The sequence below is a fragment of the Zeus faber genome, assembly GCF_960531495.2.
Source record: "Zeus faber genome assembly, chromosome: 18".
Lineage (NCBI taxonomy): Eukaryota > Metazoa > Chordata > Actinopteri > Zeiformes > Zeidae > Zeus > Zeus faber.
Window position 1 is genome coordinate 16,930,414 of NC_137210.1, and position 14,224 is coordinate 16,944,637.

General features: G+C 42.9%; 1 protein-coding gene across 2 annotated transcripts in view; it reads right to left on the reverse strand.

Annotated features, from left to right (window-relative positions):
- The window catches only part of LOC307244570 (dynein, cytoplasmic 1, intermediate chain 2a), a 20,800-nt gene extending 6,674 nt beyond the window's left edge, over positions 1-14,126 (reverse strand). Inside the window, exons 1-9 of one of the 2 annotated variants that reach the window (XM_080019804.1) lie at positions 14,042-14,126; positions 12,539-12,656; positions 12,119-12,233; positions 10,342-10,429; positions 8,615-8,730; positions 3,640-3,726; positions 2,048-2,210; positions 1,841-1,940; positions 809-934 (exon numbers count right to left, since the gene is read on the reverse strand). In XM_080019804.1, coding sequence (XP_079875930.1) covers positions 809-934; positions 1,841-1,940; positions 2,048-2,210; positions 3,640-3,726; positions 8,615-8,730; positions 10,342-10,429; positions 12,119-12,233; positions 12,539-12,646 — 903 coding nt within the window. In that variant the 5' untranslated portion in view covers positions 12,647-12,656; positions 14,042-14,126. Of the gene's footprint in view, positions 1-808; positions 935-1,840; positions 1,941-2,047; positions 2,214-3,639; positions 3,727-8,614; positions 8,731-10,341; positions 10,430-12,118; positions 12,234-12,538; positions 12,657-14,041 lie in introns of both variants that reach the window. The other variant, XM_080019803.1, reaches the window with a different exon arrangement.
- Positions 14,127-14,224: the final 98 nt, after the last annotated feature.

Genomic DNA, 14,224 nt, shown 5'->3' on the forward strand with positions numbered 1-14,224 from the left:
TTCCCCCGCAAAAAGAAAAAAAAAAAAAAAAAAAGGAAAATGTTGACATGTGGGTGAGGAAAATCTCATTTCAAGCCCACTTGGAGGCATGGAGGAAAATACGTTGACACTTCTGTTCAGTTTTATTCTTTCGAGCAACGTGCCTGTGTCCACATCCGCTCTGGAGGCGCCAACATGTGGTTCTACTCAACTTGTCTTGGTCTGCGACCCTCAGGGCTGCCAGCGTAATAAGGCCGGCCAGCAAAAAAGATCTCTACTGCTCTCCCTGCTAGCATGTCTGAACACAGGGTCCTTGTTTAGATGCACATGATAACCATCCTGGCCTCATAAGCTTAATCATAGCGCAGTGCTCAAATTCCAGCCAGCTTCTGCGCCACAGGTCTTCTCCGGTGCCAAACAAACACATGTTTGCAGAGGGATGTGGTGGAAGGTGGATACCAGCCTGGTGAACTCATAGTGTGATTTAATGAATACGTCTAAGGGGAGCGGGAGAAAAAAAATGGAGGATGGGGGTGTCTGGCCAGGGAGTCAGCCACCAAGGAGGATGAGAGAGTGGCGGAGGTGGCCAACTTGCGGGCAGTGAATGGTGGGGAAATTCACATTGACTCAAAAAAAATAAAAATAAAAAGTTATCAAATAAATACCATAAAAATGTATTTAATTTTTGAATTTAATGGCCTTAATTTATTTGTAACCATATTGGTCAAATAGGTTAATTCAAAATTTATATCATATAGGCTTTGTACCATTTTGGAATACCGGGTTGACCACCATACCACTGGTGTAAGGCGTGTAGAGCTCATAGTACCTGACAATGGAAGACGTACTCCGGCGTGGTTTTCTTATACTTCATGTTCCACACCAGGGCCACACCGTCTGGCTCGTGGGGGGCTTCCTCGTTGTTATTGTATGAGGCAACTAGGAGTTCAGGATACTGGTGACAGAAAAATCAGCCCAAATGAATGTCAGGAGGAAGCAGAGGCCGCCGGCCCCGGGCTCGGAGCCTGGTGAACGAGCCTCGCCTGCCCTCTGTGGTCGCTGCTGAACGGACTGCAGCATTTAGTAGCCGCCCACTTCAAGGTTTACGTTAAGTCAACGCAGCGACCCCTTGCAAAACTTTGCTAACTCGCATTCGTATTTCCTTCTAATAATTTGGACACAAACCTACTGTACAGTTCTAAAGGCGCTCAGGCGGTTAACCCCAGTAGGTAAATAAAGAGTCATAAATAAAGAGTGTGGAGTCATTAAAAAGGGCGGATGAATGAATGGCCAGCAAAGCTCATAAAACACAACCCAGATGTAAACAAACCATTAACCTCCACTGTGCCTCTGATTTACAGTTCGCGAATACATTTTTTCCACCCCCCAACACTGGGTGTGGATGTTGCTTCGAGCAAGAGAATGTTGTGAATACAGAGCCGGCATTCAATCAATGTCAAAAGCCATTGCAGAATCATACACAAAATGAATGCAGACACGAGAGGAAACAAATCATTACAGCTCTGACTAAGTGACAATTTGAGCGTGACACAAGTTCCCGTTCCTTAGGGAGTTGTGGCTTAAAGTAAATCATGTCAAAAGCGGGCCATGTAATCATAAAGAATTAGTACTCTGCCAAGGTAAATATTTCTCAACAGCTAATTAGCACGATAAATCCAACAAATTCAGAAACTATATAAAAAATAAAATAAAATAAAAAAGCTAAGGGAATAGACAGTAAAAGGCCAAGGTGTCTGCGTTGCTATTTAGGTAGTGAATTAATTTTGAAGCTGTGCTCTGGTTGTTAAGACTATTGTGCTGGTGGAACAGTTGTGAAATGTGGAATTGTGCTACACTGGACCTGAGGAGACCAGTCCAGGCAGGTGACGACACGGTGCTTGGACCAGCGCTCGTCCGTGAAATGCCTGTTGAGGGACAGCTTCGCTCCAGCCTGGATCTCACTGAGGAAAAGATAACACGCCAAATCAATGCCACAATTACTCAAAAGGCTTATTGCAAACTAGGGACGACAAAAACAAAACAAGAGGTACGAATCTGATCACGCTACCCCTCTTTCTCCTCCAGGTCTCGGCCACTGTAGTCGAAGAAGACGTCCACGTGCTCTGACAGCGCCCGCTCCACGATGCGCGTGCTGTGGTCGAAGAAAGTCATGAACTCCTCGGAGTGAAGGATCTGCAGTTTTTCCTCCTCTGTCAGCTCATGTGGCGGCACTGCTGGAGAGAGACGTGAACATAACTAACTTGTGTACAAGTTCAGAGAAGGCAAATTTATGCATTTACCATAAGTAGTAGTAGTAGTAGTAGAAGTAGTAGTTGTAGTAGTAGAAAACATTTAGTATAATGAATTTACAACTGCTCAACACCAAAGTGTTTGGTCATGCACATACAATTAAAATCAAATCTAATACAAATTAAAAATGTAAATTTTGATCAAAATTTTTTATAATGAAATGTAAAACGTAACAAAATTGCACCATGGTAGGAATACAATAGTTGAACAAACATTTAATTTTATTTTAGCATAATTATAATATAATTGAATATATGCTCATGTTTTCACATCTCCTTTACACCACTGTGTACTTTAGTATAAACAGAAGTTTATCAACAGGATGCACAAACGCAGTATTTTACCTCATCACTTAGTGGTGTCCATTCTTCTTTCCATCTTATATCTATATTTACTCTTTTATATAAAATTTCATTGGCAGCGTGAAAAATTGATGGCCATGCATTTACACTTCTACATAGCATTTGACAGGGATTTATAGATACTGCCACATATTTGTGACCACAAATAAATATACACCGATCAGACACAACATTAAAACCACCAGGTTAAAACCAACCAACTTGGTGGTACCAGGTAAATGGTACCACCAAGTTAATACCAATTGCTCATCTTGTTCTAATGGCACCTGTCAAGGGGTGGGATGTATTAGGCAGCAAGTGAACAGTCATTTCATGAAGTTGATGTGTTGGAAGCAGGAAAAATAGGGCCAGCGTAAGGATCTGAGTGACTTTGACAAGGGCCAAATTGTGATGGCTAGACAACTGGGTCAGTGCATCCCCCTAACAGAAGGTCTTGTGGGGTGTTCCTGGTATGCAGTGGTAAGTACCTACCAAAAGTGGTCCAAGGAAGGACAACCGGTGAAGTGACGATAGGGTCATGGGCGCCCATGGTCTCATTGATATGCGTGGGGAGAGAAGTCTAACACGTCTCGTCCGATCCCACAGAAGGGCTACTGTAGCACAAATTGATGAAAAAGTTAATGCTGCTATGATAGAAAGGTTTCAGAACACACAGTGCATCACAGCTTGCTGCTTATGGGGCTGTGTAGCCGCAGACCAGTCAGAGCGCCCATGCTGACCCCTGTTCACCTCCTAAAGCACCTACAATGGGCATGTGAGCGTCAGAACTGGACCATGGAGCAATGGAAGAAAGCGGCCTGGTCTGATGAATCACATTTTCTTCTACATCATGTGAATGACATCATGTGTGATGGCACAAGGGGGAGCTACACAATATTAGTGGTTATTAAGTGTTGGTTTTAACATTGTGGCTGATCGGTGTATGAGAAACATGGAACGGGATTTATCAATGATATCCAGTGAATGGAAGAGTTTTAGTGACCAGTACCTTCGCCCTCCTCTTCCAGGACTGGTTTCTCAGTCTGGGTCTCCAGTGCTGGTTGTGGTGGAGCAGCTTCTTCCTCCTCCTCCTCCTCTGTTTGAAAAAATAAAATAAAATCTTTGATAAAAAACAAATAATAATAAAAAATATTTATTGGATGATTAAATATGGGCTGTGGCTCTTACGACTATAGATGTATTTTATTTTATTTTTAAAAGTCCTATGATGAATGAAGACATTATGCAAATTCTTCGGATTTTGTAAGGAGATGGTTAATATAAAATAAAAGCTAAGGAAGAAATAAACAAAAAAAAGGGATACATTTTCATGTAAATCAGCCTCTGTGTAGATGTTTCAGATCTTTTATATACTCTTCACCAAAAGCCATTATTATCTTCTTCTTCCACTTTTTTTTCCTTTTTTTAAAAGACGGTGATTACGGGTATGGACTCATTCTGTATATCTGCCTTGCATTTGTTTGGTTTGCCAGCACAATGTTGGCTTTCTGAAAGAACCTGCTCCTCTAAAGCGGGGAGGTTTGTCATTTGTGCTGTAGGGAGACGGCACAGCGGGTGTCTGGTAGTTACGAGGACACCTCCCCCCTCGTCTTTTACGCTCCTAATGAGCCCTCGGCCATTCAGCGCAAAGTGTAGTTGTCAGTGTAGCCATCTCCTCCGTGTCCCAGTAACAAGTTGCCCCCTTCCAGGCCAAGGGGCAGCGGGGCAGAGGGTGTGGAGCAGCTGCCCTGGCCCGTCCCATTGGTCCGGCCAGCTGACGGCCTGGTGCAAAAGCAGATGGCGGCGCTGGGATTGTCTTGTTCTCTTCAGAGGTGGCATGAGGATGGCACAGAGGTTTTCCGCCTGGCCGCCCCCAGACAAGCTTCCCTCTGAACAGCAAGCCTGTGCAATTACCGTCCCCCCGGGGGTCCTGGGGCTGCTATTCATCTCAGAGAATGTACAAGAAAATACAGCTTGTGGGCTGACCAGCTGGCAAACTGCACTCTGGCTCAAATTCGGAAGAATATGTAGAAAAAACATGTCTCAGGAATTATAAATAGCTTATATGAGTAAACGTATATTGTGAATAATTAAAAAACAAACATAAGAACTGCAGGTTGCTGACAGAGTTTCTCTTGGTAGGAGTAATAGTTAATTCATGGCGATAGTGTTGACTTTCTGTTAATTGAGATAATCTAAATGATAATGTCATCTGTCACTTTGTCTATAAAAGTGATTCCCCCCTCCTTTCCAGGTTGGAGTTCGGGGGAGGTGGCTTCCTGTGTGCTTCCTGAGTTTACAGAACTGGATTGATGACACAAGCCATTTCAATGTACGGCCATGCTCTGGAGCCAACAGGAGAAGGTTAAAATCTTTCCTTTCAAGGGCCTCAATCAGGCTTAAAGGAAAACAGTAATCACTGTCTTTCAGCTAGTCCCGGCCGTGCTCGTCAGCCCTTTCCCTGGCGAGGCAGCCAGAGCAATCAACCTGCCAGGCATTAGGAGCGGATAGACAATCTGAAAATAAAGGGTATAATGCACCTGCCAGGCAAAATGGCCATTTGGTGAAAAAATAGTGATCCTGGTGACCCCTCTGGGGGATGCGGAGGGGGCACGGGACACAGAGGTGTTGACGGAGGGGGTTCTGTGGGGAAATTTAACAGAATTCACCCAGATCACCAATGTCCTATACACTGACACCTCCTCTCAAAGCAGGCCCAATTATGGCTTTTGTACCACTTAAGAAATAAAAGCTTTTTGGGGCATTTAGATGGGGGGGGGTGTAATCACAGGTCTTTGTTAATGGACAATATATTAATGCAAACACGCCATGTGTCCATTGATATTTAAGCATGCAACTAGAGGATCTTTACTCCATGTTGCAGGTGTCTTAGTCTCTTTATATGTCCAGACAAGACAACAAAGGTCAAACATCAGCAAATGCAAGACTGCAGCTGACTTTGCGGCCACGTGCCTTGTTAACAGAAACAGCACACAAGCCTCACACTTTCCTTCTTCACACACTATTATTCTTTGACACACAAGCACACATCAGGAAGCGCTGTGCCGCTTACACAATTATTTAAAACCAACATGTCTTATGGAAGCTATCGATGTAACATAGTAGTAAAAGCTGCAACGTAGAAACAAAGGATAATCTTATTCCTGAACAGATAGAGATTGGGCAGGACTGAGAACTTCCACATTGATTCAACTAGTTCCGTTAGACATGCTGAGGTATAAACTCCTTAAAGAAAAACAAGAGACCCATCACTCAGCATTTGAACACAAAGTCATGCGACTCCTAAATTATTTAAAGAAAGGGAGCGACAGATCATATACGCAATAATACAGCATTAAAACCAACAGTGTGATAAATATATAATCTTTTTTTCCTGCTCTACATGTTGCTCTACCGCATGACAGAATCAAAACAATGGGTATTTAAACAGTACCAATCATCAAGTGCATTAAAGGTGAACAGAAATGTGAGGGTACTTCAAACAAAGGGGCCATTAAGATCCTTTTGTGATTCAAGCTTTGACCTGCCTCTGAATTTTGAGTGATTAAAACAATCAAATTTAATTAAAATTTAAATTTACTCAACTGCTTGGCACACTCTTGTATTCCTGACAAGGCTATTTAAGCACAGTGCCACACAGACCACTCAATAAACACCCCACCACTACTACCACCTCCAATATCTTTTTCCATAATTACAGCCTCTTGTTAAAGAGTGCTTACTGATGCTGCATATTAGTAAACAGTGTACTCCAAACACATTTGCGTGCAGGGCCAGATATTGAATCAGAGTTTCCTGATTTGGGACAAATCATAAAAGAGTAAATTAATATTAAAAAAAAAGTCTGTGTATAGTCGTATACATGTGAAATACTACACAGAAGGGATTTTCTTGGCATCTTTGTGTAGAAGGTACAGTGGTTCTGTATGTTACGTTTTTAATTTTATATATATGTATGTATATATATATATATATATATATATATATATATATATATATATATATATATATATATATATATATATATATATATATATGCCACTTTCCACTGCAAGACATGCCTCAGATGTTGGCAGAAGTGTAGAGTGTGTGGTAGCCGGGCGGCGGCGGCGGCTCCCTCTCACGCTACTGCCCGCTGACCTTGAGAGTGCAGCGCCGTCGCCTCCTCTTGACAACACGATGAATCGCTCAATCAGAGAACAGGCCCGACGACACCACACACATCAAATATGCGCAGAGGGGAGCGAGCGGAGAAGGGGATGCCGTCTCATCGAGTGCCAGGAGTGATGGCGTGAAAACGAACAATGTCACTGAGTGTGTTTTGTTATGTGCCTGTTCGGTGAAGGGAGAAGACAGGGAAGCGAGGGAGTTGATGAAATGATTACATAGTGGCAGAGAGGGGAAGGGGGACGAGTGTTGAACAGCCGGCAGAAACCATCCCTGTTTAACACACTTTTACATTGCCCCGTAGAGTCCATGTGCTCGCACCAACGGAGAAAAGGTACACTCTTTAACAGCTCTGCATGGAGTCTGCACAGAAATCTATTTTTTACCCCCCTACACTCGCTCGGCTGGTGGTTTCCAAAAATATATAAAATAAAAACAGACATGTCAACAAGCTAGTTTACACAGGAGACTGATTCGACAAACACACCTAAACAGACTTTCAAGTGTTAAGAGAGTGTGCGTAACCCATGTTCTGAATGGATCGAGCAAATGAAAAGGCCTCCAGGAAACCTGATTCACCCAAAAGGCTAAAGCTCAAATCTCAGGCAGCATCCAAGCAGCCTGTTGGACTGTGTTCGAGATGACGTTTCAGTCTTACAGGACTAATGGAGTGGTCTGGCACACTTCCTGTGAGCCAGGAGAAAAGACCTATCAAGTATCAATGTCAAGTGGTATGACACAAAATAAAAAACAACAAAAGAAAAACACCTCACGTAATGGTTGGCTGCTGTAGCTTACAGTAGAAGCTAGCTTCAACATTGCAGTGATGCAACTGTCAACCGCCACAGTGAGTCTCACATCCTGTCATTCCGTAAAACAATACAAGATGCACTGCCACAAATACTGCATATTTTACGGTACATGTGCGTACCATGTGGATGTTGGTAGCAGCCGGAACACTCCCCTCTGATGCACCACATGAAAGCTCCACTGCAGCAATTACATACATATCGATGCGCTTTGGATTCAGCGGGCAGGCACGTGCACAGCGCTTGTACCCCCCCAACCCCCTCTACTTTTGTGTATTGGCCATCTCATACTCTACATGAGGGGCTATTGGTACAACACTAGATGCAGAGTTTGGGGGCCGGGGGGCGTTTGTGAATTTCATATGTTACATTTCCGGAGCCCCTGCAATTTTCTTTTAATTTTCACTCAGCTTGTATGATCATGCTAACCAACCTTCTGTTTACAATACCAAAATAATTATGGTATATCAAATTGCAATGGTATTACAAAAAAGGATTATCCTTTGACAGTTATAGTATTTGTAAAAGGGACCAAGCTTAAGCATTATATTGCATTTCCAGCACAATCCCTTATTTAAGGTGTTCACATATATGCCTTTAAGGAAAAAAAAGGAGCTGTGCTGCATGAACTCAGTTATCTTATCTATCTTCTGAAAAAGAACCAGCATTTTTAACTATTGCCGAATTCACCCTCAATGGACTCTGATGTTATAAATGTATTTACATTATAAGGGAACATTTCTAAGAGATGTAAATAAATTATGTAATACAAATATGAAATGATGAGAGAGTTTCTAATTTTGTATACATGCTTTATTTCCCACTGTTCAGGAAACACTAAATGTACATCTGACCCACATTCCTTAGAAACTGATGAATTTACATGTGCAATTAAAAAAAAAAAAAAAGCCTATGTGCGGATAGTCAGCATCAGGATTCGGTCCTGTATCTCATGGGTTACCGTGGACAACATAATAGGAGTATTACCTTCTTTTTGCTCGGTCATAATGGGTGTCTGGGTCTCTTTGGTGTATGACACAGTTTCACGTGGAGGAAAGTCCACGTGGGTGATCTTTGCCATCCCCAGCTTCACTGGTACACGCCTAAAAGCACAGCGACACTCAAACATTGAACCTCTGAGGATTGTAATAGGACAGTGAGGACGGTAAAAAACAGCCCGGAAATGGTAACTGTCCTTAGCTTTCATTGCAGACATCATGGCACGCCGCGCTGGATAAGAGCGCTGGCTAAAGGCCTAAAACACGATTATAAATTTTAACCATTCAAAATCCCATGAGAGCTATTATAGTGTCAGACCAAATGATGACTGTAATAAACAGCTTTTCCACGGAGTAGGACAATGGCTAACAAAAAGGTGAATTCAGATTTGGTCTCGCACGCTCATGCATGACGATTATCATATATATATTTTTTTTATTTTGTTCAAAACGACTCAGAAAAAAAGGTAACCATGCTATAGTTTGAGAGAAGGGAAAATGACCAGGAAAGGAGAGAAGAGAGTGTCCAGTACCCCAGCTCAGAATCAGAGTGAAGTTGAAGGGTGGACGGGTCAGAGTCCCAGTGCAGAGTCCTGGTTAGTGTCACAGCAACAAGGTGGCATTAGTGAGAGAGAGACAGGCGGGCCAGGAGAGCAAATTAATTTGAGTTCAGGCACACAACATGCTGATAAGAGCAGAGCACAAAGCATACATTTTAAGCAAAGATGTGATTGAATTTTTGTGGTTTTAAGAGCCAAATGGCTCGTACGAGGCTATTCAACGCGCCATCACATCGATCTAACCACAAAAACAAACAAAAAAAAACAAAACTATGGCTTCGAGGAGGGTATCTGTTTAAAATGTATGGACATGCAGAGCTACTTAGTTGGACGACACAGGTTGTAATGTGCCTCCTGGAGGGCTCATACACGCCGAACTGTGTCAGACTAAAGAGTCTAGATGTTGTGTAGACAGTAAGGGGCAACGAGAGAGAGCCCTCGGGGAGAAAACATGACCTCCGTGAACATAGGAAATGGCCAGGCTGGTGAGCGAAATGAGTCAACACATTGGGGGAAGAGCAGGCTTGGCCTAATGGGACACTGGGAGAGCTTGAGTTTCAGCCCAGGGAAGGGGCTCTAATTAGGGGTTAAAAACTCCCCTAGGCTTTGCATGGGCTTGCTGTTTTATTGTTAATTTTCAACGCTACCAGCTCAATTACAACGCTACCAGCTTAATTTGCATAATAAATAAACGTATACAATATTGAAATAAACTGGTCATCATTCACCATAGCAGGGTGAACCATGGTCTTGCCTTAGTGCTTCCAAGTTTGCTATTGGCTTGCAAATTTGTGGTTTGTATTTGTGTTCTATTTTATGCCACACAGTTTGCATAACAAATACAATGCCATTTTTATATGCAATCATCACATTTTCCATAAAATAATTTTTCTGCTTGCTATATTTGGCTATGCTTAAGAGAGGATTCATTCTATGACCAGAAACACCAAAAGGCCTAAAACCACACCAATATTTCACCTTGGGAGGAAAGACAGTCCGTGATTCAAACAACAATTAGGCTTTTGCCAGACTTACACACATATCACAGCACTGCACTATGTTGTGCTTTAGTAAATAAAGGAGATTTGGAGCAAGACAGGAATGTAGTTTGCAATTAAACCATGATGTTGATAGGTGTTGATAGGTGTGTGTGTACCTGGGTCCCACGGCTCCATCAGAGTCTTGGCTCCCTGCCTCGCTTGGTGTGCCAACTGATTTGGAAGTCGGCGACATGGGAGGAGGGACTGGATATAGAGACAGAGAGACAAAATATCTTTCTTGGTGAGGGTGGAGTTAGACACAGTGGAGAAAAACAGTAACATGGATGTAGACACTGTTCTTTTTGCGAAGAGAAGAAAAATCCATTTGTTAGATGTATGTATTCCACAACCATTGACAGAGTTCCAGAAAGCTTTAACATTAGTGATGGTCTGTGGTGTGCAAAACATTAAAAAGTCAAATTAAACAAATTAAGATGCTCCTGTAAATTGGGAAAAAAGGCAGTAAGTAAACAAAAGCATTAACCAAGTTTCAATCAGAAAATGAATAGTATAGTGAACAGAGAAGGAAGAGATGAGATTGTCACTGATCATCCTGCAGTTTACAGGCTCCAAATAATTATTTAGTGGATCTCTACTGCCACCTGTTGTTCGCAATTAGAAATGCTTGTTAATGCAGCAAAGCGCTTTCAATTTCTCTCTAAAAAATCTTGTTTCAAAAGGATTACTTAGTTTATTCTGAATAAAGTATACAGTAAATATACTGACAATATATAACCAGAGGTGGATACCACCTGAACAGCACCTCCCAACACTGTACCTTTCCTTTCAAGCTAATTTCTTTAATTATAAAAGGTCACAGACAACTTTGCATCAAACAGTGACTGCAATGTAGCTTTCGTGTGACTTAGAATAAGAAAATGATTTATACATGCTTTAGATGAGCAACTTCTTAACTATGTATTCTATTAAAAATAATGTGCATTTTTTTCAAGTAAATGAATCTGTATTTAATTTTGCCCTTCTCTCCCTCCCTCATGATTTCCTGCTTCTTAGCACACATGAGTTCACCTGTTTGTTTTTAGCCTGGTGGCTAAGCTAGCCAGCTAGCCAACTGCTTGAACAGTCGAGCATAAGCTACCCTACTCCATCGGGCTCTGGAGAGCTTACCAGCATCGAGTCTCCCCAGTTGCCCCCTTGCCGCTGCTCCTCCCGTCACCCTGGCTGCCTCTTGTATCCAGCAGCCTCACTGCTCCTGTTTCTACTGCCCTGTGCCTGCTGCTCCTGATCCTGCTGTTAGAACTGCTGATAGAAGGGGGCGCAGCTACCGCTTCCCCGGAGCCAGTGCCTCAGACTGCACCAGGATCCTCATCCACATAATATCAAATGTCAAATGTCATCATATCAAACAGCCTAAGTTGTGCAAGGAAGACCTCAGACTCCTCGCTGCACTCTAGCCTACTGTCAACAGGATCGTCATTTCGGCTCCACTTTGCATCCTGGGTCTCGGCTACGGCTGTTTCACAAGGCTATTTTCCCCTCCAAAACTGGCTCACGGTGGAATGAAAAAGCCTTGGTCATTTTTTTAATCACACCTGGAGCCATAGTGAGTATCATAAGAAAGATGGACGTCATGCTAGCCACACTGGTTGCACAATTGAAACAGAAAAACTTGAGGATGAAAGCGGGGTAGTTCAAGGGGGCAGAGCTTGGCAGGTCTGGGGGTGTGCAACATATTGTGTAGGGGGATTCAGGAATAATTTATGACATTATCAATTTTCTCCATTAGACGCATTTAACATTCTGTTCGCCTTTTTCAGATTTTCTGTACAGCACATATTCTCATATAACCCATTTAGCCTGATATTGGACAAATAGATGATATCAGCATCAGTGGATTTGTAATTATAACTTCACAAAATAGAGCATCCTTACCAACAGGGACATCTGGGGTGATGCCCATGCTCTGCAGAATGGCCTCCGCTTCACGCCTCTTTTTCACCAGGTCTGAGTCATCTTGGTTCGGAGCAGAATCTTTCTTCTGGTCCGCCTGGAAACATTATTAGCGTCTTTAATTATTGAAACCCAGCTTAATAAGATCCACGCTCCCCCTCATTAAAAGGGGATTGTGGGGATACGGGGATATGTTCCAGATCAAATTTGTAAAAGCTCAGTGAGACAAAAAAAAGACGATGATAGACTTGTTTTATATGTCAACAAAATGTTTTTGTCTGAATTTATTAGCCCACGAAAAAATGGACAGCACAGATATTGTGCTGTTGTTGGATTTTCAATTTATTATCATGAAGGCAGGGCTACGGGATCTAAGAATGTTTCCAGAAGCTCGACTTTCACCTCTTTCTTCTTGCGCTCCTCTTCCTTTCTTTTCTTCTCCTCTCTGATTTGTGCCAACCGCTGTTTCTTCCTCTCAAGCTCAGCTTTTAGTTCACTTTTCTCCGACATGATGCCAAAGCTGTATACAAATACCACATCAGCTTGATGAATGTATTTCTCGGCGCAAATGCATTTGATTAACTTTGCGGCAAGCATTTACAGAAAGAGTTGTATAACTATCCAAAAGAAACAAACTCCGATATATATATCCAGGGTGGAAATTGCAGAACATTGAATTAACTCAATAAACAGCAGGACAAATAGACAATAATAACAAATATATGAGAGTTGAGCATCGGTAAAACAAGGGTGTAATATACAGCAATGAGGGTTAAAAACAGCCCCTCTAGCACTTAATAGTAAGAATAAGATAATTAAAGTAGCAGCAATGAGCGTACAGACAGAACAAGAAAGAGTAAACGACAACACTTCCAGACATTTCTGGGAGGCGATGACTGTGTTTAGCTCAAACTATATAAACGGAATTCAGAAGAGTCTGCTCTGTTGAGTCGTGAACGCAATCGCCACAAGAATCATTTCATTAAATGAATTATTAATGGAAAACTGCCGATCCCGGTAAATATTTTAGCAAAATAAAATAAATAAATAAATAATAAATAAAATAAGATACTTATTTTGGCAGAGTAATGCAAAGAGTGAGTCACAAAAATAACTTCTGTCAAAAAAAAATATTAGGGTGAAATGGGAAACTAACAAATCAGTCACAATCAATGATGCCAAATGCATTTTTTTTTTTTTTTTCGCCTTGGACTTGAATTTATGCCTCACTAATGTTTTTCGGTGTGAGTGGAATATTCACTCCATCACACACTCTTACAAACTCCCGAGTCATTGAAATGAGTCGTTCGCGAGTCTCGCATCTCCATTGCTGACCCCACCCAACCGGACAACAAAGATTGCACCATACACACAAGGTTTTTTTTTTTTTACAAACAATTCGGACCTCGGATCGGCAAACTCACAAGCACCGCACCGGCCCGCATTGTAAACAGTAATTCGTTTGGGTTTGACATTGATAAACGTGTTAAATCATCGCAATGGACCAACCATCGATTGGGCCAGGCCGCTGCCCGTCACTGTTGTCACCGGGTGAACTGCTAACCGTTAGCACTATCCGTGGCGCTACTAGCCGTCTCAACTAGATACCGCGGTGCTCCGTGTCACCGCCGGAGCCCCAACAGCGCACGCACCAATACCGGCTTCCATCGCGCGGCAGCTAAACGACACCGGTGAGAAAGGCGGAAGGCAGACACGACTCTCACGACGTTAACGCTCGTTCGGGCCAAGCTAAAGCGGGCTGTCGCCGTCTGCACCTGCCGTAGCGAGCCGACGTCGGCCAACAACGTGGGCCAGTTGGAGAACAGAGCACAGCGGTGATATATTGTGAGCAAGGGGGGGGGGGGCGGACCAGCTACCCCGGGCGTCCGGCAACGCTAAACAAACCTTGGATTCGAGTTGCGAGTTGACGCCAGGGCCGTTGTCCCGAATCGGCCGAGCGGATGGCCAGTCGCAACACCGACTACGGGAGCCGAGGAGGGACAACCTGAGGCGTTGCCGCCTCCCAGCCGCTGCACCTCCCGAAAAAGTTACATCAACTCACTACCGTGGAGTTGCATGAAGGTGCAG